Source organism: Puma concolor, chromosome B2 (assembly GCF_028749965.1).
Source record: "Puma concolor isolate L17-30 chromosome B2, mPumCon1.1.hap2, whole genome shotgun sequence".
Classification (NCBI taxonomy): Eukaryota; Metazoa; Chordata; class Mammalia; order Carnivora; family Felidae; genus Puma; species Puma concolor.
In genome coordinates, this window is record NC_141671.1 from 137,756,765 (window position 1) to 137,781,632 (window position 24,868).

The 24,868-nt window shown below is 43.6% G+C and overlaps 1 protein-coding gene across 7 annotated transcripts in view; it reads left to right on the forward strand.

The window, feature by feature from the left end:
- Positions 1–24,868, forward strand: part of PLEKHG1 (pleckstrin homology and RhoGEF domain containing G1) — a 234,887-nt gene that overhangs the window by 129,733 nt on the left and 80,286 nt on the right. For all 7 annotated transcript variants that reach the window (XM_086708119.1, XM_086708116.1, XM_086708112.1 and 4 more), the window contains one exon: positions 5,032–5,537. In XM_086708119.1, coding sequence (XP_086564245.1) covers positions 5,130–5,537 — 408 coding nt within the window. In that variant the 5' untranslated portion in view covers positions 5,032–5,129. The remainder of the gene's footprint in view (positions 1–5,031; positions 5,538–24,868) is intronic.

Sequence of the window (24,868 nt, forward strand, 5' to 3'; positions counted from 1 at the left end):
CGATAGCTTTTTTTTTTTTTTCTTTTTCTTGAGGATGGCACAAGAAGAAATATTTTATGTTGATGGTTTTGAGGCTGACAGTACTTGGGGCTAGAAGCATCATTAGGACTCCGGGGTGCCTAGGGGGCTCAGTGAGTTAAGAGTCAGACCACTGATTTCAGCCCGGGTCATGGTCTCACAGGTCATGAGTTCGAGCCCCACATCGGCCTCTACGCTGACACTGCAGAGCCTGCCTGGGATTCTCTTTCTCCTTCTGTCTCTGCCCCTCCCCTGCTCGTGTGCACACACAAACACGTGGTCTCTCTCTCTCTCTCTCTCTCTCTCTCTCTCTCTCTCAAAATAAATAAATACACTTGAAAAAAAAAAGAGGGGCGCCTGGGTGGCTCAGTCGGTTAAGCGGCCAGCTTCGGCTCAGGTCATGATCTCACAGTTCATGAGTTCGAGCCCCGCGTCGGGCTCTGCACTGACAGCTCAGAGTCTGGAGCCTGCTTCTGATTCCATGACTCCGCCTCTCTCTGCCCCTCTCCCACTCACGCTCTGTCTCTCAAAAATTTAAAAAAAAAAAAATTTTTTTTTAAATACTTGTTCTATATTTAAAACAAAAGAATCATTAGCACTCCAAGGCCCTCAACATGTGTGTCCACCAGCACTACCTCCGGGTGTATCAAGGGTCAGATGAACCAAGACCCTCCAGGCAGGTAGAACCGGCTTATTTTAGGATATTCATGGTCAAAAGACCCCTGACATGGGCCATCAGCAATGTTGGGCAGGTTCTCAGCAGGTGCTATATAATAGCCCAGTGTTTGGGTTTTGGTAAGAAGGAAGAGAGGTTATGGGAAAGAAAACAAAGCAGCACGTTAGCCAAATGCTAAGACAACCTGTCAGCATCTCTCACTCAAGGCGGAGGAAGCAGCTTTCGTGCTTTACAGCTTTGTGTCTGGGTGTTTCTGTGTATATGGGACATCAGCTACCCCAATATCTAGCGCACAGCGACTGTCTTACAACTGTTTTTCTTAACTCGTAACAATATGGTGTATTGATGAATGGAGGGGGAGAAAGACAACCTTGGAGTGTTATGCACCTCTCCCTTCACTATTATTGAATAAAGGTTGATAAAGCGGTAAATTTAAATCTTCCAGAGGAATCTCATGATCTAGAAGACTTCCAGATCATCATTGTCCAACTAAACTATAATGCAAACCCCCTATGTAATTCGTAATTTTCTAGTAGCAAGGCTAAAAAAGGCAAAATGAGAGCAGTGAGAATCATTTTTAAAAGGTATTTTAGCTAACCCATTTTCCCCAAATATTTGTTTTTTAATTTTTTTCTTTTTTTTTTTTTTGAACGTTTATTTATTTTTGGGACAGAGAGAGACAGAGCATGAACGGGGGAGGGGCAGAGAGAGAGGGAGACACAGAATCGGAAACAGGCTCCAGGCTCTGAGCCCAGAGCCTGACGCGGGGCTCGAACTCACGGACCGCGAGATCGTGACCTGGCTGAAGTCGGACGCTTAACCGACTGCGCCACCCAGGCGCCCCACGTTTTCCCCAAATATTATCGCTCCATGTAAGTCATGTAAAATTATTAATGCGGTATTTAGTCCTTTTTTGTTTCATACTAAACCTTCAACATCTGGTATATATTTTACACTTCCAACACATCTCCATTTGGAGCGGCTGCATTTCAAGCGGTCAGTAGCCGCGTGCGGCTCCTGGCTATTGTGTTGAACAGTCAGCTCTGGAGATAAATATCAGTAGTCAGTTTGCTGTATCAGGAAGAATAGGCCAGACAGGGTGGAAATGTTAAATTATTTTGAGGGAGGTGAGAACAAGACGAGGCAGTTTTTATGAGGTCCATTTCCTTAGGTGTGGAAACTATAATTATCTTCTAAGCAGTGAATCAACATAAAAAATGTTATCCATTAGCAAATGTAGTCTCATATTTATACACCATTATATGACCTAGCATTAAGTGTTTCACTTCTGTCATTGGTAATTTTGGAAGGTGTTTAATTTGAGGTAGTAAACTTGGTTAAATACTACAGATACCGAATATCTCAAATATTCTCTTTGAAAAGAGCCCGGTTGGCAGTCTGAAGAATAGGTTGGCCCGGTGGCCTAGAACCCATAGCCTGGTATTAGAATATAAGAAGCCTTAACTGGAACAGGACCAATTCATGCTGCTATGTACCCATGGGGCACCTGGGTGGCTCAGTTGGTTAAGCGTCCGACTTTGGCTCAGGTCATGATCAAGCATCCAACTTCATCTCAGGTCATGATCTTGTGGTTCGTGGGTTCGAGCCCCACATCGGGCTCTGTGCTGACAGCTCAGAGCCTAGAGCCTGCTTCAGGTTCTGTGTCTCCCTCTCTCTATGCCCCTCCCCAACTCACGCTCTGTCTCTGTCTCTCTCTCTCAAAAATAAACAATAAACATAAAAAAAAAAAAAAGATGTATTCACGAAGGGACCTGTTGACCCGAGTTTCCCTATCTTTGAAAGAGTTAAAGGCACTGTCGTCCCTAGCAGCCCAGCATGGACTCCTCTGAAGCATCTGGCCACTTTTGTTCCCCTTTAATCCCTCAGTCCTGGTATTGGCGCATCAAAGTAAGTAAAGAAGTGAGTCTCTATTGTGTTCATTTTCACCAATACGGATAATGGATAGCTGCCAAGAGTTCCAGAACTGTTCAATGTAGTTTTCTATACCGGAGGGAAGGTGTGTCCAGTTATGGAGACTAGGTTGATCTGGACTTTTCCAGATGCCCTGGCTTACATGTACAGTATATCCCGCTTATTTCTGGTACGAAATCATTGTTGCCTCATTGGACCCTTGGGACCTTAAAGAATAATCATATACTGTACTTCCCAAGTTAGTGCCCATTTTTAAAGTGAGATCAACCTCATGGTTATGATTATGGTTAATCATATGATTACGATGGCTGCCATCATAAGGGGAAGAAAACCTTGATGAGTCTGCTTCTACTTCCAACTGCCCAGGACGTTATTAGCACCAGTCCCAAATGTGGGCAAGTGCCCTTTGCTGTAAGCACACCTAAATGCCTGGCTGATTCTTGGATTTTTGCCACACTCAAGTTGGATCAGGCTTTTTAGGGCAAGTGCATTTTAACTACCATAACCAATCCATGTTTTATAGGCCATAAAGTTGTCCTAGAACAAGCAGAAAGAATATTGCAAAAGCTTTAAAAATTTGTGGCAAGCTTATACCATGTGGTAGTGGTTATGCTGATAAATTACTCATTTCCTACACATTTCTTACCATTTCTTCTTGTTGACCCAATTTAGTTCTTTTATTTTATATCTATAATATTCGCATTACACGTTGGCACTGATATTTGCTGTAAATATAAACTATCTAGAAAAACTCGGGATATTGAAGGATACAGAGTTGATGGGATTCTTTATATTCTAGAAATATTGCTACCAGCTGTTTGACAGTCTTTATTATAGAGTCAAACCAAATTCACGTTCCTTTTAAAAAATGATTATTAATCTAGATCCTTCTTACTAATGTATGTGTGTCTTGTTATAACCTTCTAAACATAGGTTGCACTCATATGTTTTCTAACAAAACCCGTACACATGGATCCTGCTGGTAAGGTTACCTGCCAAAATGAAGCAAATGTCTTCATTCAGCCTGCTCTTTATTGCAAGGTATATTGTTCTGTAAACTTGGGATCTCATTAGGGGGAAACAGTGTTTGTCCTGCCTTCTTGCAAACAAAGAAGATTGGAACTTTGTGTGTTTCCCCAAAATATCTTCTGTGAGTTTCAATTTTGTGTAGGGCCTCAAGATTTAAATGCTACATATGTTAAATGACCTTTTGACTTTGCCATTAGATATTCTCTTCTTAATGCCATCTTCTAAACATTAACAGCCCCATTTCTTTAAAAATGCATAATTTTTCTCATAACCGAGTTTCTATATTACTTAATTGTATATTTACACTGCCGTGTTATCTAACTTTGGGGGGGGGTGTTGTAGTTAATCAAATATACTCTGGGGGGCGCCTGGGTGGCTCAGTCGGTTAAGCGTCCCACTTCAGCTCAGGTCACGATCTCGCGGTCCGTGAGTTCGAGCCCCGCATCAGGCTCTGGGCTGATGGCTCAGAGCCTGGAGCCTGCTTCCGATTCTGTGTCTCCCTCTCTCTCTGCCCCTCCCCAGTTCATGCTCTGTCTCTCTCTGTCCCAAAAATAAATAAACGTTAAAAAAAAAATTAAAAAAAAAAAACAAATATACTCTGTCATAGCATAACTTCATATACACCCCAATTACGATGTCAACTTTCAAGTAGAGATTGAGGGAAATGTCGTGTTGAGAGAGGAAGTTTGAGAGAAGGTATGGGTCTTTATTTTGGCTTTCCTTGCCCAGTATTAGAAAAGGCTTATCCACACAACATTTTTTTTTTCATGCTGTCTCCAAGTAAAATGTAAAATTGTCAGCATCTGTTAAATAGTGACGACTGCAGGAAGGTGGCTTAAACTGTTGTGGAATTAGAGTGCAATACTGAAAACGTAGAACAGTGTTGCATAAAATTCCGTAAGAATCATGTCGGGTGTGTTTGAAGTAAGAATCCCTCGTGATGCTTGTTAAAGCTATAGAGTCCCTATGCCCTGACCGCGGAGCCTTTAATTTAGTAAATCTGGGCGAATCCGCTTGTATGAGTTGTTCCAGGTGATCCCACTTTGCCGCGGTGGATGCAGTGCTTCTCGAGCTTTCCTGCGTACGCCAGTGGCATTGGCATCTTGTTAAAATGCAGAGGTCGTGCCCCAGACTCTGCATTTCTCACCTGCTCCCAGCTGATGCTTTAAAAACTCAAACTTTGCAACTCAACCGCCCAAGGGCGCCTTTGCATTTCCTTCTATAAGGAATTCACCACCTTTCTACTTCTGACAGTATATACATTTGGGCGAGGCTTTAACCTCCTTTAAACCTTGTTTGATACAATTTTAAAATACGTGCTCACCTTGTCCTTTTTCTTTCTTTTGTTCTTTCCTTCCCACCCCCAATGACTGTAGATGTGCACCAGTTAGGTCTTGAAGTGCCATCAGCTGTAGCAGAAATTCCAGATCCCAAGACCATAGCCAGGCATCCCCGCTCCCAGGAACTGAAGGCCATGGAGCTCTCTGACAGTGACCGCCCCGTCAGCTTCGGCTCCACGTCGTCCTCCGCCTCTTCCAGGGACAGCCATGGCTCCTTCGGCAGCAGAATGACCTTAGTTTCGAACAGCCACTTGGGCTTGTTTCACCAAGATAAGGAAGCCGGGGCCATAAAACTGGAGCTGATTCCGGCCAGGCCATTTTCCAGCGGCGAGTTGCAGAGGGACAGCGCCGCCGGGCAACAGAACGCCGACGAGGGCGACGAAGGGCAGCCCCGGGCCCAGCGCAGAATGGAGGCCAACGGGGCGACCCAGCCGGGTGCGGAGTCGGCCACCAGCCCCAAGCTCCTCTATGTGGATAGGGTTGTCCAGGAAATTCTGGAGACCGAAAGGACTTACGTGCAAGACTTGAAAAGCATCGTGGAGGTAAGGCGCAGTTTTTCCTTCGGTTTTGGTCTTTCAAAGTTGGTCACGCAGGAGAAATATGCTTGCAAAATAAAGAGCAAAGCCAGGTATCAGAGATGCGTTGTCTCCCAAGATGCAGAAGTAGGGTGAATGTTCCAACGATGGTAACTTAAGAGGAACCCAAAGGCCATACGCATTGTGTTAAAATCCTCTTGATAATTTGCATTAACGCGCTAATGACGTGTTAGAAGCAAGACTGCTGGGACCAGTGCACCCCCTGCCCCCCCCCCCCCCCCCCCCCCGCCAGTACATTATGGTAGTAACTCCTACACCAAAGAGCTCCAAGTGCTTCGCAGGTGCCAGAGCACTTTAAGTGTCCCGACCTGCAGATGTCTGGGGTAGCCTGACTGAGTCCTTCAGGCTATCTGCACCTTAATCACAATTATCTACTGGTGTCTGGGAGCTTCCCAGACCGGGACTGATCCCTGTGTCCCGCCTCCAGAGACTGTGATTTCATGAGCCTGGGGTATGGCCCAGGCAGAGAGATTGTGGAAGATCCCCAAGAGATTCAGGCGAGCTTGGGAGCCTCTGTTCGATGCTATTCTCTATTGGCTGGTGTTGGGGGAAGGGGGTAGAGGGAAGGGAAAAACCGTGGGCTTTATCTTGTCTCAGGCATTTACTTTCTGGTCACTTTTATTACAAACAAGTTTGCTTAAATTCTTTGGCTCCGTGTGAATTGAGCTCAGCTTTATGGGCCAAACCACGTACTCTGGAGATTGAGTTATTAATTGACTTTGACTTATAGATCGTTTTTTTTTTCTTGTTAATTTTTTTTAAATGTTTATTTTTGAGAGAGAGAGAGAATGTGTGTGTGCGAGCAGAGGAGGGGCAAAGAGAAGGAGACGGAGAATCAGAAGCAGGCTCTGCACCGTCAGTGCAGAACCCAATGTGGGGCTCAAACTCATGAACTGTGAGATCATGACCTGAGCCGAAGTCAGATGCTTAGCGACCTGAGCCGAAATCAGACGCGTAGCCACCTGAGCCATCCAGGTGCCCCGATTTATAGATAGGTGTTTAAGGATAAAGTAAAAATTACCAGAGCAGCACAGATGTTAACTCCCTGTCAATTGATGATTAAAAATATTATTTCCAAGGCAAATTTATGTCATAAAGCTATAGCCACTTTCCTTCCTGGTAATATACCAAGTTCTTTCCTTTGCTAATACCCACGTCCTGTTTTAGACTTTTTAATCTAAAATGTTTTGGAGTATAGGAGAATATTTGCTGAGGAGCACATTCTGCCCCGAATATATGCATTCTTAGAGCTTTAGAAGAAAATTCTGAGGCATAATTGTGTGTTGAGTTCCATAAATGACAGAACCAGACCCTGTCTACTAAAAATAGTTATGACATAACTTCCCGGTAAAAATAGAAAAATCAATTGATGCTCAACCAAAACAATATGTGATACCAAATGTAGAATACACCAGGCCAATTTCCTTTTTAATTTCAGCAATGATGTCATTTGTACTTGAGAAGAAATACCTGTGAAATTGCCAAAAATTTTGCAACCTCTCGGGAAAGTCATGGCTGTTGAAGCTTTCTTTGGTCTGTCCTTTTTCTTTTCTTTCTTGGAAATCTTTTCACCTGATCAAAATTCACAGACCAAGAAGGAAACCAGTAGTTACTGCACTGGTGTTCCAGGAACACTGCTATTTTTTCTGAGACTGGTTGATAAACTTTAGTGAGAGGAGATAGGTAAGATCTGAACACGAAAGGACCGATGAAGACAGAATATTTCTTTTTAGTTTTTAATGTTTGTTTATTTTTGAGAGAGAGAGAGACAGAACACGAGCAGGGGAGGGGCAGAGAGAGGGAGACACAGATCCAAAGCAGGCTCCAGGCTCTGACCTGTCAGCACAGAGCCCCACATGGGGCTCAAACTCATGAACCGCAAGGTCATGACCTGAGCCGAAGTTGGATGCTTAACTGCCTGAGCCACCCAGGCGCCCCTAGAATATTTGTTTCTAAGAAAGTTTCAGTAAAAGTTCTATTCCAAGCTGCCCACAAGTTCTTGCCTTTTTTTTTTTTTTTTTAAATCAGTGAATTAACCATGTTTTATACTGGGCTTTGGTGGAGTTTTTCTATAAAGATCCAGAGAGTAAATATTAGGCTTTCTGGGCCCTAAGGTCTCACAACTGCTCAGCTCTGCCATTGTAGCTCAAAAGCTGCCACAGGCACTATGTCAACGAATGGGTTTGGATTTTCCAGAAAAACTTTAGGGTCAGGCTTGATCCACGGGCCGTCGTTTGCCAGCCCCTGTTTGAGGCTCTGAGCTTGTGCCTGTGTTTCATTAACTCTAAAATAAGGCTAATATCTACCCACCACCCAGCATTAGTAGAAGAATGAGAAAATACATGAAGAGTTTGTACAACAGGATGTGGCACGTGGTAAGCAGTCAATAAAAAGGAGACTGTCATCCTCACCGGCCTCCTCCAAATTTGCTGGGTGAGAGTGGTCGTCATTTAACCATACTGTGTCTTACCTAAAGTCTTTCCCAAAAATGAACAGATTAGTCCGTTTGCTGCAGCAGAAATTTAATGAGGGAAAAAAAAAACAAAAACCTTTAAGCGGTGATTCCAGTATTATTGTTTTGAATGCAGTTGGATTGTTTCCGGTGAATCCACCTAAAATCTGAGGTAACACATAATTAGGGAAGGGGAAGGGTGAAGAAGGATGCTGGGAGGAAGGGCACTTGGGGAAGAAAAGTCCCGGACAAAGTGGGAGGCACCCAAACAGGAAGAAGTAAATGATGCTTTGTTCTGGAATTCACCAGAACGCTTTCACTTCTGTGCCCTTTCCACTTAGAAAAGGCCAGACCCCCTTTAGATGAGGGACTCCGTGTCACACAGCCTGCTCTTCACATACTTTTGCTAGGTGACTCCCTCTGTTTCTCAAGATCACAATTTTCACAGAGCCGTTTAACTGAATGGTTAAACTCATTGTATTTAGTTCTTTCCTCAATGAAGAATAACCAATTTTTTTCCCACTTACAGCACCTCTGCCCAACAAAGACTCTGAAAATCGGTGTTCTTTTTTTTTTTTTTTTTTTAATTTTTTTTTTTTTTTCAACGTTTATTTATTTTTGGGACAGAGAGAGACAGAGCATGAACGGGGGAGGGGCAGAGAGAGAGGGAGACACAGAATCGGAAACAGGCTCCAGGCTCTGAGCCGTCAGCCCAGAGCCTGACGCGGGGCTCGAACTCACGGACCGCGAGATCGTGACCTGGCTGAAGTCGGACACTTAACCGACTGCGCCACCCAGGCGCCCCTCGGTGTTCTTTTAAGATACAGAGTCAGTCTGTTTTCCTCGATCCGTTTCTATCTTCTTGTTATAATTCTGTAGCCGGCTTCTCTAATAATCCTCAATTTTTCACGTGCAGAATTTTAAAATGGGGAAAGGGCCGCTCGTTAACCACCTGCCAATACGAGTTCTCACCACACCTAAGGGGCAGAGCTTGTGACTCGGCTCCTTCTAAGCAAGAATTCTTTCTGGGGGGGAGGAAAAGTCCAAACATTTATAGAGATACGCATCAGTCACTTTTCAACCAGGCAGAAGCACCTTTCTGACTTTCTACACTCTGCGTTACTGATTCCTGTCTAACTAATGTGTTTCGACAGCCATCCTCAATGGCTTACTCATTTTTCCCTGTAAAATAGCACATTTTATCTGTATACCACATTCGTACATCATCCCCACAGCTCAGGTTTAGATTTGTTTTAGGATTTTTACAAATGGAAACATTTTTGGGAAAGATCGCTGATATACACATAGATTTCAGAGACATTAACACAGGGACGCCTGGCTGGTTCAGTCAGTGGGGCATGTAACTCTTGATCTTGGGGTTGTGAGTTCGCGCCCCACGCTGGGTGTAGAGGTTGCTTAAAAATATAATCTGGGGGCGCCTGGGTGCTTCAGTCAGTTAAGTGCCTGACCTCGGCCTAGGTCATGATCTCACGGTTTGTGAGTTCGAGCCCCACATCGGGCTCTGTGCTGACAGGCTCCAAGCCTGGAGCCAGTTTCAAATTCTGTGTCTCCCTCTCTTTCTCTCTGCTCCTCCCCCACTCACACTCTGTTTTTCTCTCTCTCTCAAGAATAAATATTTAAAATAAAATTAAAAAAAAAAATCTTAGAGACATTAACACAATGTACTTTGACCTGTTTAGCCTGGTCCCTAACATCCTCAGAGTGGCTTATTTCGGAGAAGATATCCTTCCAAACTTATTTAGGTAAAAGAATTCCCAGATGTTGGCTACACATTGCAAAGGTTATATGCCTTTCTTTCCCATATGTAGAGCGATTGTATTAATCCCAAATATATAGGTCTTTTTCCTTTCCCGTGCCAGTTAGAAATCCATTTCTGAATCCCTAGTTGCTTCCTGAAATTTTTAAAAATGCCATTGTACTTACTCCTGTTGCCCTCTCTTTCTAGCATTCCTGCCCAGATCCTTCGTTCCAAGCCCCCTGCCCCTCCCTCCCCACCGCAGCTTCTTTGCCTGACATCCTAGTCATCTAAGTTTGTACACTTGACATTTGAGAGAGAAAAAGAGGGAAAGAAAGGGACATGAGATCCAGACTCAAAAGAACAATGGAGCTGTACTTTCCATTTCTATATATGGCTTCTAATAGCATTCACAGGTAAAACGAGGTAATAAGAAAGCAAGTTTTAAAAGTTGAAAGTAAAGTAGCCACTGATACAATTTGTGGAGAGATAGAAATCTGTAGTTGGAAAGTAGACAGTAAGGGCCTCTTTTCATGTTTAATGGAGCCTTACAATGACTGAGAAGGAACTCTCATAGGTAGAGGGGGTTTCTTTAATCTTCCTAAATGATCTATAACAGAGCCTTTGAAAGCCTCGTAAGATTTGTCCCCAGATACAGTTTACGGCCTGTTTTAACCTTTTAGGAAAGTTTTTAAATAGTTCATAATGCTGTCCAGTTAGAAGTGAATTCCCTGCTACAGAATGTCACCTTTGAACTATAAGAGATGCTACATAATATCATCTTGGGGGCCATTGAGGACATACGTATTTAGTGGAAAAAATGAGTAAAATATTGAGTGTGACATCAGTTTATTTTTTTCTATCATATCCTAGAGAGCTACATTTTTTTTTTCAAGCACCTTTGTCCACTGTGTTAAAAAGCCAGTAAGTGAGTATCACACCCATAATGTTTAAGACTTAAAGAGCCAAAGCCTTAAGCATAGCTTTGTGGAGAGCATTCAGCATTGTTCAAAAGCTGTGGCTGAACAAGGATTAGAATGTTGATCCCCGACCTCCCAGCTCTTGTGTGTTTCAGTCTACAGAGACTCTTCCTTTAGTGCGTGATAGTGTAGACAGCGTCAGGGTAGGTGGAGGAGAGAAGGAGGTTTTCACATGCTTGGTGGTGTGAAACACATTGAAAGATGCTCTGCATGTTACCATAGCTTAGAAAAGAGGTTGCTCTTAGTAGTGGAGGCACCACTTTATTTGGAAGGGATAACCTTCTTGCACTTAGGAAGCAAGACTTCTCTCAAATCTGTGCAGAGGGAGAGGGAGAGCGAGAGCGAGAAGAAGGAAGGAAGGAAGGGAGGGAGGGAGGGAGGGAGGAAAGAGAGAGGAAGGAGAGAGGAAGGAGAGAGGAAGGAGAGAGGAAGGAAACCTGTTGACCAGGCCTGGGGAGTCTATAGTGCCTGTCCACCATTTACTCTGTCTAGAGACTTAGCTTAGAGACTTAGAATGGAATCGGAGTTAGCTTTTGTCCAGGGCCACCCCGTCCTCCAGGGCAACACTGTCAATTTAGCTGTGGTTTCTGATGAAGTCTGGCTTCCTATGGATCCTGTTGGAGAAACAAGACTGTTTGGTGTGGGAAGGGGCAGTTTGTGGCTCTACCACTCTCTTGCCTTAGCCATGGGAACAGGATTCTGTGTAGACATTCCCTGGGCCAGCCGTAACTGCTTAGGACACTGGAGAAGAGGAGAAAGGTTTCGAACCAAGGGAGAAGGCTATTGAGAAGAGGTGAATTGTCATGGCTTTTAGTACCTTTTTATTTGCAGATGTCCTCACTGAATACTTTTCCTCCAGCCTAAATAACATTTATTATGCCGACACTTTTTATGAGGTCACGGAAAGTTTTTTTCAATACTGGGGGAAATATGTGTTCAAGGCTGGGGTGTAGGACTTGGCTGGAATTGTTTCTAATGAAGGCTTGTTATGTGGGTGGATTTCATAAAGAACTCACACTATGGGATTTGGCCCAATTTAATGTACTTTTTCCTTTACGTGGCATTGAGTACTTTTTTATTTGAATGTCTCTATTTGTTTTCCCCTCCAAGAGCTTTTATCATAATGACTGAATGAGATCTTTCTTAAAACCATTTAAGATCTCTGATAATTTAGAAGCGACCCTGTTAAATAGTTTTCTGCTTGTGTAGAAGCTATTCCTCAAATAGCATATCTGATCACTATACGTAATGAGCAGATCTCACTTGGATTACTCATTTCCATATCTCTTTATGATTGTCGTTGTGTCGCTATCGTTGTTCTCACGCCCCCTCCCTCCCTACCCTATCTCCTTCTCCTCTCTTGCCCCCTCGACAATGACAGCAACCTAGAAGGTGGGAACACAGTGATTTTATTTCCACTTCGTTGCTTTTTTATCGAAGCATAATTGACCCACAGTATTCTGTTAGTTTCGTGTGGACAACACAGTGATTTGGCATTTGTGTGCATTGGGACCTGACCACCACGGTAAGGGCATTTACCATCTGGCATCATACAAAGTTAATACAATATTATTGACTGGATTCCCTGCGGCGTCTATTACATCCTCATCACTCATTTCATAACTGGAAGTTTGTACCTCTTAATCCCCTTCACCCATTTCGCACCCCACCCCGAACCCCATCCCCTCTGGCAACCACCACTCTGTTCTCTGTATCTGTGAGTCTTGGTCCGATTTGATTTGGTTTGGTTTTTTAGATCCACTTGTAAAAGTGACATCATACGGTATTTGTCTTTCTCCGACCGACGTATTTCACGTAGTCTAATACCCTCAAGGTCCGCCAATGGCAAGACCTCACCCTTCTTTCGTGGCTGAGTAGTGTTTCATTGCGTATGTATACCACTTCTTCACCCATTCATTTATCAGTGGTCGTTCAGTTGTTTCCATATCTTGGCTATTGTGAATAATGCTGCAATAAAAGTGGTGTAGGTATCTTACCAAATTAGTGTCTTCATTTTCTTTGGATAGATCCCTAGGAGCGGAATTGCTGGATCGTATGGTAGTTCTATTTGTAATTTGGGGGGGAAACTCCATACTGGTTTCCACCGCGGCTGCACCAATTTGTGTTCTCATTGTGTGTCAGAGTTCCCTTTTATCCACACCCTTGCCAACGCTTGTTATTTCTTGTCTTTTTGATAATAGCCATTCTGACAAGTATGGGGTGATACCTCATTGAGGTTTTGATCTGCAGTTCCCTGATGATTAGTGACGTTGAGCATCTTTTCATGTGCCTGTTGGCCATCTGGATGTCTTCTTTGAAATGTGTCTGTTCAGATCCTCTGCCCATTTCTTTATCAGATTGTTTGGCTCTGTGTTATTGAGTTGTATGAGTTCCTTATATATTTCGATATTAACCCCTTATTAGATATATCCTTTGCAAATATTTGTCCCACGCAGTACATTGCCTTTTCATTATGTTAATGGTTGCTTTTGCTTTCCAGAAGCTTTTTAGTCTGATGTGGTTCCATTTGGTTTTGTTTTTGTGTTTGTTTTGTGTTTTTATTTTATTGTATTTTTTTTTTTGCTTTTGTTGCCCTTATCTCAAGGGACAGATTAAAAAAAAAAATTACCGAGACTGATGTCAAGGAGCTTATCATTTATGTTTTCTTCTAAGTCTTACATTCAGGTCTTTAATCCATTTTGAGCTAATTGTTGTATATGGTGTAAGAATGTGGTCTTGTTTCATTCTTTTGCATGTGGTTATCTACTCTTCCCCACAGTGTCGGTTGCAGAGGCTGTCTTTTCTCCTATTATATATTCTTGCTTCCTTTTGTGTAAGTTAATTAACCATAGATACTTGGGTTTTATTTCTGGGCTCTGTATTCTGTTCCATGGGTCTACGTGACTGTTTTGATTACCATACTATACTGTTTTGATTACAGTCATTTTGTAATATGGTTTGAAATCAGGCCTTGTGACACCTCTGGCTTTTTATTTTTCTTTCTCAAGATTGATTTGGCTATTTGGGCTCCTTTGTGGTCCCATACCCGTTTTAGAATCATTTGTTCTCTGAAAAATGCCACTGACATTTGACAGGGATTGCCGCGAATCTCTAGATGGCTTTAGGTAATACGGACATTTTAGCAATACTAATTCTTCCAATCCATGGGCGTGGAATCCCTTTCCATTTATTTGTGTCCTCCTCAATTTCAATATGGTGATTCTGAGCATTCATCTGTTCAACTCATTGTAATTTAACGTGGGAGGGAAGACCGAGACCTGGGTTGTCACTTTTTCCGAGTCCTAATGAGTTTGCCCATTTTGAAGGTGCTGTTCATTAGTGATCAGTCAGAAGGTATTAACAGTGAAACTGTTCAAGGTGGACGGCATTTTGTAAAAGCAAAGTGAGTCAAAGTTTGCGGAGTTGCTACACAAAAGCAGCTGTTGGCCATTCCCCAGAGCTCGTGTGTACTTCCTGCTACTAGTTCTCCTCTTTATGGTCAGATCTTGAGTCAAAACTCAGGAACATTATTTAAAATATCTATATTGATCAGATTCACCTGGGAGCATGGTAGGCCGTGACATCACCAATGTGACACCTTAAGCTTTGTGACCTCACTGGTTCCCAACGGCTGTAAACATACTATGTATCTAACACTTGTCAATTTTTTTTTTTTTGAGAGAGAGAGAGAGAAAGAGAGAGCACAAGTGAGCAAGGGGCAGAGAGAGAGAGAGCGAGAGAAGTGGGGCTCGTGTTTTACCCAAAGTAGGGCTCGTTCATGTTCACCCAATATGGGACTTGAACTCAAGGACCATGAGATCATGACCTGAGCCGAAGTCAGATACTCAATGACTGAGATACCCAGGCACCCTAACACTTGTCAATTTTCTAAATATGTGCCTGGATAACAACAACAAAAACGCTTAAAAATAAACACTAACAGCGAGTAATATTTGAGTACTTACCACATATCAGGCACTGGCTTAAGCCCCATCCTCGCTCACAGCCCCATCACGTGGGTATTAGTATAATACCCCTGTTTTAGCGCAAGAATATTAAATGGACGAAGGGTAAAGTTAGTTATCCGAGGCCACATAGACAGATAGCGGTAGAGCTGAAACTGAAACCCAGTTTCACTCCAGAGTCCACTCCCTTTACTGCCGTAACGCGACACATGACATGCGTCTTCCTAAAAATCGCTCACTGTGCAAAATCACGGGGGCGGGGGAAATAGGGCTTATAGGAAAAATGAGTTTTGAGCACAACACTCAAAAACGTCATCAGTGATACATTAAAAAAAAGATTGGAGGGGCGCCTGGGTGGCGCAGTCGGTTAAGCGTCCGACTTCAGCCAGGTCACGATCTCGCGGTCCGTGAGTTCGAGCCCCGCATCAGGCTCTGGGCTGATGGCTCGGAGCCTGGAGCCTGCTTCCGATTCTGTGTCTCCCTCTCTCTCTGCCCCTCCCCCGTTCATGCTCTGTCTCTCTCTGTCCCAAAAATAAATAAAATGTTGGAAAAAAAAAAAAATTAAAATGCGATCCTCTGGCAGGTGACCTATGGTCCGTAGAAAAGCAGCAGATCTTTAAAAAAAAAAAAAAAAAAAAAAAAAAAAGATTGGAATCTGGGAAGAATGAAGACACAGACTTAGACTTGTTCAATGGTTAAGAAATACATGCCTGCTTAGTAAACCTGACCTTGAAGTTGTTCATGGAAGCCCCCTGGTTGCTACACCTGCCACCCTCTATACAAGAGGAAGAGAGAAAGGGAGCAGGAGAGAAAGAGTCAGAAAAAAGAACAATAAAAGAGGAAAAAGAACCAAGAACAGAGAGGGAAAATACAAGATAGGCTAAGAGGAAAGAGAAAAAATAGGAAACCATCTACAGGATTGCAGTTTAGGGGTTATTTTGAAAGATATTTTTAATATTTATTTATTATTATTATTTTTTACATTTATTTATTTTTGAGAGAGAGAGAAAGACAGAGCACAAGTGGGGGAGGGGCAGAGAGAGAAGGAGACACAGAATCCGAAGCAGGCTCCAGGCTCCCAGCTGTCAGCCCAGAGCCCGACGCGGGGCTCAAAGTCACAACCCTCGAGACCATGACCTGAGCCGAAGTTGGACGCTTAACCGACTGAGGCGCCCAGGTGCCCCAAGGGATTCTTTTGAAGTCACCTGACACGGATGAGTGTGGCACATACTATGCGTGCAGGTGGACTGAGTTCTCTGGTAGGCATTCGAGGTGAGCGCACGTGTTTTTGTCTTCCTGTGCTGCTCTCTGGAACTGGGGACAATTTTCGGCATCCACCTAGTGTTTCTTATGGATGAGATCCTGCATAAGCCAAGGCAAAGTTAGGATATTTGAATTAAGTTCAAATTGTTCCCTTGTGTATTAATCATGTGGGAACAAATTCATGTTTGAAATAAATGTTATAGCAGAACTGACTGTACTTATTCTTTGAATTATTATGACCTGTTACAAGTAAGCCTCCCCACCCCTTAGCTCAGAGCAAGAACAGTATTCCTGTTGTCAAAAAACACGGTCTTCCATTTATCTTAAATGAGACTAATAAAAACCAAGACAAATATCCTTAAGGCTGTTTTTGTTTCCACCTTTCAAGAAAAAATGGTTTGAAAGAATTTCGGTTTCTCGTAGCAGTTTGAGAGTTCATTCATGTTTCTGGAAACTAAAATAGATTTTTTTTTTTTTTTACCCTAATCTCAACCCAACAAACGTGATTACTTATAACCACAAATAGTTGGAGGAACGTTTTCTTTTACTGAAAGGATTTGCACAGTTTGGTCAAATGTTCTTGCCTAGACTATAGCAGTTGGTGTTGATGGAACTCTTAGTACACCAAGGAGATTTGAGGGGTAAATATTAGCGTATTTCTGATGTTAACATTAGATGATGTTTTCCACCTACACTCGCAGATACAGCTAGACAACATAATAAAGGAAAGTACAGCCTTACAATGTAATTGGCGGGGAGGGGAGAAAAATAGAAACTATCCTTTTCACAGACCTGAGTGCTTTCATTTCTTCTGCATGACCAAGCACTTAGAAATACCTGCAACCGAAAAGTCCCTTCCCATCCTATTAGGCTTTTCATTTGAGGCAACATTTTGATTGTTAATGAAAAGGCATTTCAAAAACTTGAGTTAACTCAAGTGATTGAGTAGCTGTTATTACTGGTCTGCTGAAGAAGTGCTCATATATTTCAAAGACCGCCTGTGGGCAAAATTCTATTGAAGATTTGCTAAAACAGTTCCTGTTCAGTTGGGTTGGAACCAGGCTGCCTTTTGGATGTGTGCCATCTTGAATATTCAGTTATAGTGAGTGGGTAGAAAATTTTAGAATTCGGGAAATGATGTTCTCCACAAACCAAGCTTCACTTGAGAGAAGTTGACCACAGCCAGAAATGTCGTCCCAAGATGCTTGCACCTTGTGAAACTAATCGCATAGAAGAATTTACCTGGATCATGAGATAAGCCTAACGCCTAGTGGAACCCTCTTTTAAACACCTAGAAAAGGAAGAGGTGGCTTGGGCCGATGCACAACTTGTCAGTCTGCATAACTTAGTTAACCGTTTTCCGGTCATTCATGTTTGGGCTTTCTCCTTTGTCCACCAAGACTACTTTGCCACTTATGGGGTATAAGCATTGTTCTGCACAGTAGCACTCGTGGAATTTTTTTTAAGTTAATTTATTTATTCTGAGCAGGAGAAGGGCGGGGAGAGAGAGAGAGCGAGAGTGAGCCCAAGCAGAGGAGGGGCAGAGGGAGAGGGAGAGAGAATCTCAAGCAGGCTCTGCACTGTCTCCACGTCAGAGCCTGATGTGGGGCTCGATCTCCCGAACCACAAGATCATGACCTGAGCTGAAATCAAGAGTCGGACGCTTACCCGACTCAGCCACTCAGGTGCCCCTCTCACAGAATTTTTTTAATCTCTTTTTTGAATTGTGGTAAAATATACCTAAAATGTAGCATTTTCACCATTTTAAGTGTAGAGTTCAATGGCATTGAACACATTTACACTGTTGTGCAACTATCACCACCATCCATCTCTAGAACTTTCCTGTCAACTGAAACTGTGTACCCCTTCAACAGTAACTCCCCATTCCCCCGTCTCTCAGCCTCAGGCAACTGCCATTCTCTTTTCTGTCTCCATGAATTTGACACTCTCGGTACCCATATAAGTGGAACCATACAGTATTGGTCCCTCTGTGACTGTTTATCTCATTTAGCATCATATCTTCAAGGTTTATCTTTATTATATATGGTATGTGCCAGAATTTTCTTCCGTTTTTGTTACATAATAGTCTATGTAGACATTTCATTTATCACCCATCTGCTGATGACCCTTGACTGTTTTCAAATGTGTGGGATTTTTGATTAAGTAAAATCACACCAAATTACAGAGAAAATTACACAGAAAATAACTCTGTGAGGTCTGACTACAGATTCTGCAAGAGTTGTTGTGAGTTGGTAAGTTTTCTATTCCTAACCCTCCCCGTATCTGACACTTAATAGGCCATCTGTTAAAACCTGCTGAATGAATTATCTAGGTCTACCCCATCATTTTTATAGTTGAGGAAATGGAGATTCAGAGAAGCAAGTGATTTCTCCAGCTGGATGCAAATCCCTCGCTGTCACTACCTTTGATCTCAAGCCCTTACTGAACTTCCGTAACCTGCGGTCTCTTCATGTTAAAATGAAAGCATATCGCGTACTTCCTGGGACATTGTGCAGATCACATGAGGGCATGCCTGTAAGACGCCTGGTGCAGCGCTGGGACCACGCAAACCCTCAACAGATGATAGCTCTTCAAACCCAGGCCCTGATGCTAAGTTTTGGAAGAGCCAGGACTGCATCCGGGTCCTGTCTCCCAGCCATTCCATTTAGCAACAACTGGAAAAAAACCCAGATGTATTGGGTGCCCCCTATATACCAATTAAGGAGAGTTCTCACATTCACACACACTTGTCGATTCGTTTCTGGAAACCTCTCACTTTTATTGCCCAGTTTCCTCTATCTCGGCCACTGGCCGGGGCAAACTTGACCTGGACATGTGTGAGAAGTTTGCACCTTCTGTGTCTAGCCACCACATAGTTTAGGCTTGACCAGAGGGGTGACACAGAGGGGACGTGGCCACAGTTAGAGTCACCTCCTTGGCAACTTCTTGGGACAAGCCTAAAGTAGTAACCTGTGAAATTGCCCTCTTCCCCCAGCACAGATACAGGTAGGCTTTGGAGGGTCTCCTCCAAGACCAGAGTGTGTGTCTGGGCTAGTCCACATGTGATAATAGTCTGGTTGGTTCTCTGGAATGCTTTTTTCCCCGACTCCCATTCTGAAGCAGGAGCACGCTTTGAAGTTTCTGTCCTAATTTGGAAAAAAACGTAAAAAATAAAAAAAATCAGGTAAAGCAGGTTACTGATTAAGTGTGTAAATTTCCTTAATATTCCGGCTTATCTAGAATGTTCAAAAACTACTTTTAGTAAGAAGATTCACCAGACGAAAACTCCTACTTTAAAAATAAGAAAAAGTAAAACATAATAAAGATACCTTATGAGGAACGCGCAATTAAGTGGTCATCACCTAGATTTAGACCAAGGATAGTAAGCCTCATAAACAGGTTCAAAGGGGCTATTATTTGAGCAATTAAAAGCTATCACGTAGGAAATCTAGTTAGGAGGAGCAGGTTAAAAATAGGGAATTTTCTAAAGTAGAGGTTGCACTTTGCATCACCTGCGGAGGGGTTACTTTTCTTGTTCCAAGCGACACCCTGGGCTATTGAAATCCATTTTCCTGGAGATGGCCTCGGTTTTCCTAAAGCTCTCCAGATTCTAAACAGCAATGGATGTTGAGGACCACAGTCCTAAAGGCATTTTTTTTCCATTGTTACAAAGGGAAAGCTCAACATTTAAAGACAGCACAAATTACCACTCCCCCCACCCAATCCCCTGTGAAAGACAACACAATGATGAGAAGCTAAAATCTGAGAACTGAATCCAAATCCTGACTCTTCCACTTTCCTGTGTGATCTCGGACAAGTTACTGAACTTTTCTATGTCGGGTGTTTCACCTGTGAAATGGGAATAATAGGGTTGTTGTGAAAATAAGGCTTTCCGTGCAAAATGCTTTGCACAATGATAGACACATAGTAAGCATTCAAGTGAGAGTTATTATTATGTGATTACTAATATAATGGGTATTATTTGGTAAAGCCAATCATTTCGGGTAGGTTTTGAAGTGTCATCGATTGTTGTGTTTGGTAATCTATGTTAAGAGGTTATTTCTGAAAATCTAACTTTAGTGCAACCTAAAAAGGACAGGTCAAAAAAAAAAAAAAGGTTATATCTTAGTGTGATTTTTTTAGTTTACCTGACATACCTACAGGTAGCTGGGATTCATTTCCAATATAAAGGGCTGCAACGGTGGAAGGAAATTATTCTCAGAATCTTGGCTTGAGCTAGGTCAAACCGAGATCGATGTAACACGGCCAGAAGGTCGGCCTGGGCCCTGGGTCTGTAGCTGTGCACCCATGGGTGACCCACCAGCCTGACCTCAGCTTCATCCTCTATAAATGAATCTAATTCAAAAAGCTGAAATCTAAAGATGACTGGAGATCTCATCTCTTCCAGCCTCAGCTCTCAAGAATGTAACCAGGAAATAAGTAAGTCCTTTGAGCAGCCAAAATAGATTATTTCAAACGCCAAACAGTAACTCCTGTGTCTTTACCCCAGGAGAGGCTCCAAACTCTCACTAAGAGCCTATTTACCCTACATGTTTAAAATAAGCTTAATTATTTGGTCTCTTCACCCACAGCAAAGGGAGGGGTGGGGTGGATGCGACAGCACTAAGGCGCCAGAGGAAAGAACTCCTTAGTAGACGGACTAATGTAAGGCCACCTAGAACTCACCTCCGTGACCCTGGTGAATTTCACTTGTGAATAAGGGCATAACCAGGGTCTTTAGTAATGTGCCTGAATAGCAAGAAAAAATTTTCCTTATGTTTGTTAGAGCATCTAAACTATATCATCTGATGCCTGGCCTTCGTAAACAAAGTGATTTTCTGATTTGAATAATTGACTTTTTCAGTGTTTTCCGCTGCTGTAAAATATCCATAACATGAAATTTACCACATGAGGCATTTTTAAGTGTGCAATTCAACGGCATTAAGCACATTCATAATGTGCCATCATTACCACTGCTCATTTCTAGAACTTTCTGATCACTCCAGATAGAAATTCTGGATCCGTTCAGCAATAACTCCCCATTTTCCCCTGCCCCCAGGCCCTGGCGACCTCCAGTCTACTTTCTGGCTATGAATTTAAACCACGTCCGTCTTTCTGCGTCTGATTTGTTTCCCTTAGCATGTTTCCAGGTTTCATCCATGCTGGAGCACGTGTCAGAATTTCATTAATTGCCATTAACTTTTAATACCTAAGATTCTTGGACAACAACGGATCCATTCACAAAGGTGAGATAACACTTCGTGAAAAGTGCTGTCATCCTTACTCTGCGAGGGGACGCATTAAGCAAATAATAGAGACATGATGAGAAATTTCAAGCATCTGTGCAACCCAAAGCAAAATGGAATGCTTGTTCCAAATATTAAGAGTCTTGTTTTGTTAAACGAATAGAAAAGAATCCATACTGATTCTTGTGCTCGATACCCTTCTTCCCTAAAGTAGGCCCCTGAAAGAAAGAGGCTGCAGCCTACATCTGTGGTTTCTCGAATGGCAAATAGCAAAATCAAAATCACATTGAGGCGAAATTACTCCTCAATTTTCTCTGCAAGCTGCCTAAAGGGCATTGTGCAGTGTGTGTGTGTGTGTGTGTGTGTGTGTGTGTGTGTGTGTGTGTGTGTGTGTGTGTGTGTGTGTGTAAGAGACAGAACAAGCCATTCCTTTAGACTGCACTTGAAAATATTTTCTCCTAACCTTTTCTTTTCCTCTTTGGGTCCACAAGAAATGGTACAAGTGTTCCTTCACTTTTAGAATGGGGCTTCAAGTTATGCTGTTAACCTTTCAGAAGCTTTAAGTGGGAGATGAGTCGGGAGGGGCGCCCCAGCCCTGGCCCGGAGCGGCAGCCTGCAAATACAGAATTGCTGAAAAGACACGGCCTTTGTCTGGCTTTCCATAAAGCGGTGGATAAATCACGCAACCCAGGGGTCTGTTTGTAGCCTGGTAAAGGGTGTTCCCCATGCAAATGCAGATAGAGAAAGGGGTGTGAGTTAATCTACTTTTGATGAGGGGAGCGTTTCTTTTCTTGTGCTTAGCGGGGAGTTGGGTGGGTGGGGAGAGAGTTGAAAACGAATTGCCTCTTCAAGAGGTTGCGTGGTAAAAATCGCCGGCCGGGGACAAAGGGAGGGGAGGGGGCAGAAGAGGAATGCCGGGTTGGGTTACAATTCAATACAACTTCAGCCTTAGGGAGTTTGAGTGCAGCCTGGCTCCTTTAACCCTTGCCTTCCCGGCTTGGCTTCGCCCGGTTAACAGAGAGACTTGGTCTAGAGAATTCACCGCCCTCATTCCGCAAACCTTCAGGGCTGGGAAAGCTAGGGGGTCACACCTGCGAATTGTTGACAGCAGTTTTGAGGGAAAGCAGGAACTACAAAGGCATTCTGACCGGACTGTCTGTTGAGGACTCACTCCTCTTTTATCGTGGAATTATAAATGCGGATGTTCAGGTGAGCGTCTGACCCCCAAGAGGTTAATTTTTTTTTTTTCAACGTTTATTTATTTTTGGGACAGAGAGAGACAGAGCATGAACGGGGGAGGGGCAGAGAGAGAGGGAGACACAGAATCGGAAACAGGCTCCAGGCTCCGAGCCATCAGCCCAGAGCCTGACGCGGGGCTCGAACTCACGGACCGCGAGATCGTGACCTGGCTGAAGTCGGACGCTTAACCGACTGCGCCACCCAGGCGCCCCCCCAAGAGGTTAAAAGGATAGAACAGGATTCTTGGGAAGAATCTTAGCCTGGGTTTGACAGTAGGAGGGGCCATCTTGCTAGTGAAAATAGAGTGTGCAAAGACAATGAAGCCAGCAGACAGAGCATTCCTGAAAGTACCGGGAGTGAATGCCTGTGTGTTGGGGGTAAGGGAAGGAGGGGAACACAGGAGAGTGGATAAAAGACTCTAGAAAGGTAGGCGGGGGTGCAGGCCTTGAAGGACCTCCCTCTATGCTGAAGGCTACGGGAAGTCATTTTATGCAGGAGGTAGACATCAAATTTGAGTTCTAGAAAGCCCGCATTGGCTTCATTCTCAAAAGTTGGAGAGGTGAGAGCCCCATAGAGGGATTGGTTAGGATGTCCATGCAGTAGGCACGTGGAAGGTAACCAAGACCAAGGCAGGGATGGGAGAGAGGAGGGATCAGACAGAGGATGGATCTGTTTCAAGACAGGTGGGAGAGGCAGGATTTCTTGTCCAGGCGGGCTTAGCAAGTGAGAGGGCCCGGGTCTTTGTATGCATACGTCTCCCGTAACAATCTTCAGACCCTGTCCCAAAAAGGATGGTTAATAGCAAGCTGCTCAAGGACGTCAGCCTTCCTGTGGCACTGTGAATACCTGTGGCAGAGAAAGACGGCGGCAGTTTTTATTATAATTTATCTGTGCAGGTAGTTCCTTGAGGAGGAAGCGGGCACACGGAAGGCCATACATCAGCCGCACGTGCTGGGCGCCCTGAACGGGCCTCATCGTTTAACCCCCAAGGCCTGCGTTGTCGCATTACCCCTACTCAAAGCTGAGGCGGTGGGGTCTCAACAAGGCCAATAACCATCCAAGGTACAGCTCCCAGCTCCAGGCTGCCCGTGCCTGTGGTTCCTGCACTTTCCACCACACTGCACCCAGAGGCAGCCCCGGAGCTGAGGCCTTCGAGGGAACTTCTGCCCTTTCGCCCACGTCTTGCTCTGTCCTCCTATAAATCTGCTTCTTGGGAAAGCAGGTTTGCAGCAGATGGAAACTGCATCTGTTACAAGAAAAAACACATAGCGTACCTCTGTTCAGACTGTGAAAGTGCTCCTGTAGAAATTCATTCCATACAATCTCTTGGAAGTTCACTTATGGAAATCTCATCCTACAAGATCTGTCTCCCTCCCTCCTTCTCAGTTCTAAGTAGCAAGATGGCCATGGCCATGGACAGTGTGCCTTAGATGTAGGAGAGGAGAACAGTTTTCCCTACATCACACATGTCACTCTGTGGGCACGAATTGAGACCAGGCCTCCAGTATGACAGAAGGAAATCTCCGGATGTACCCCATTCAGGAGGCCTGAGAAAGTCAGGTTTCTGAGGAATGTCCCGTCACGGTGGCCCACCTGCACCCCCTTTTTACCCTCTGCCCCCCCTGCACATCTCCAAGCCCATAGCTGTTTCTGTGTCAATAAGTAACTTCTGGTTCAGATTTTACCGTGCTGAGGTCAACAACAGTATAGCCAGAGAAGCAGTAATATATGTCCTTAGGGCCACTCATTGTTTTGGGTACAATGGACGGAAGGGTTTAGCCTATAGGCATCTCCATATTTAGCAGCGGATTACCTAATGCCACCAAAGTATAATCACCTTCATCCGCATTGAAAAACTGCCCATACAGAGATCAGTCCATGTGTAGATTCTTTATTTTAACATACACAGCCTCACTGCACTGCGGTTTTCAAATAGAACAGCTTGACCTTGAGGTCATTATTAAACTGTGTGGCTCAGTAGATGGGACATTGAGTTAAGGTCTTCCAGCTTTTTCCTCTCACTACTTGATATTGCCCAGGTAGCTCCAGCCTTGAGGCCTAGTGGAAACTGTTTCAGGGTTAGAGCTCCAAGCAAATTAGCACAAACAACACTAGGTTTTTGTCTCCTAGGCCTTGTTTCTTCTCTATCAAATGAATGCTACTTGAGTACCTACTGTATACAGATCAGTTGCTATGAGAATCACCTCTAGTATAGTTCCTGTCGCAGTAAAAGAGACTAGAAAGTGTTCCAACTCATTAAATAAGTCATATAGTTTATTATTGTCTAACATATGATTAGGTTATGCATACGGTGACCTGTGCTGTGTATGTGGCAAAACTGTGTATCTGTTTTTTTTTTTTTTTTTAATGTTTATT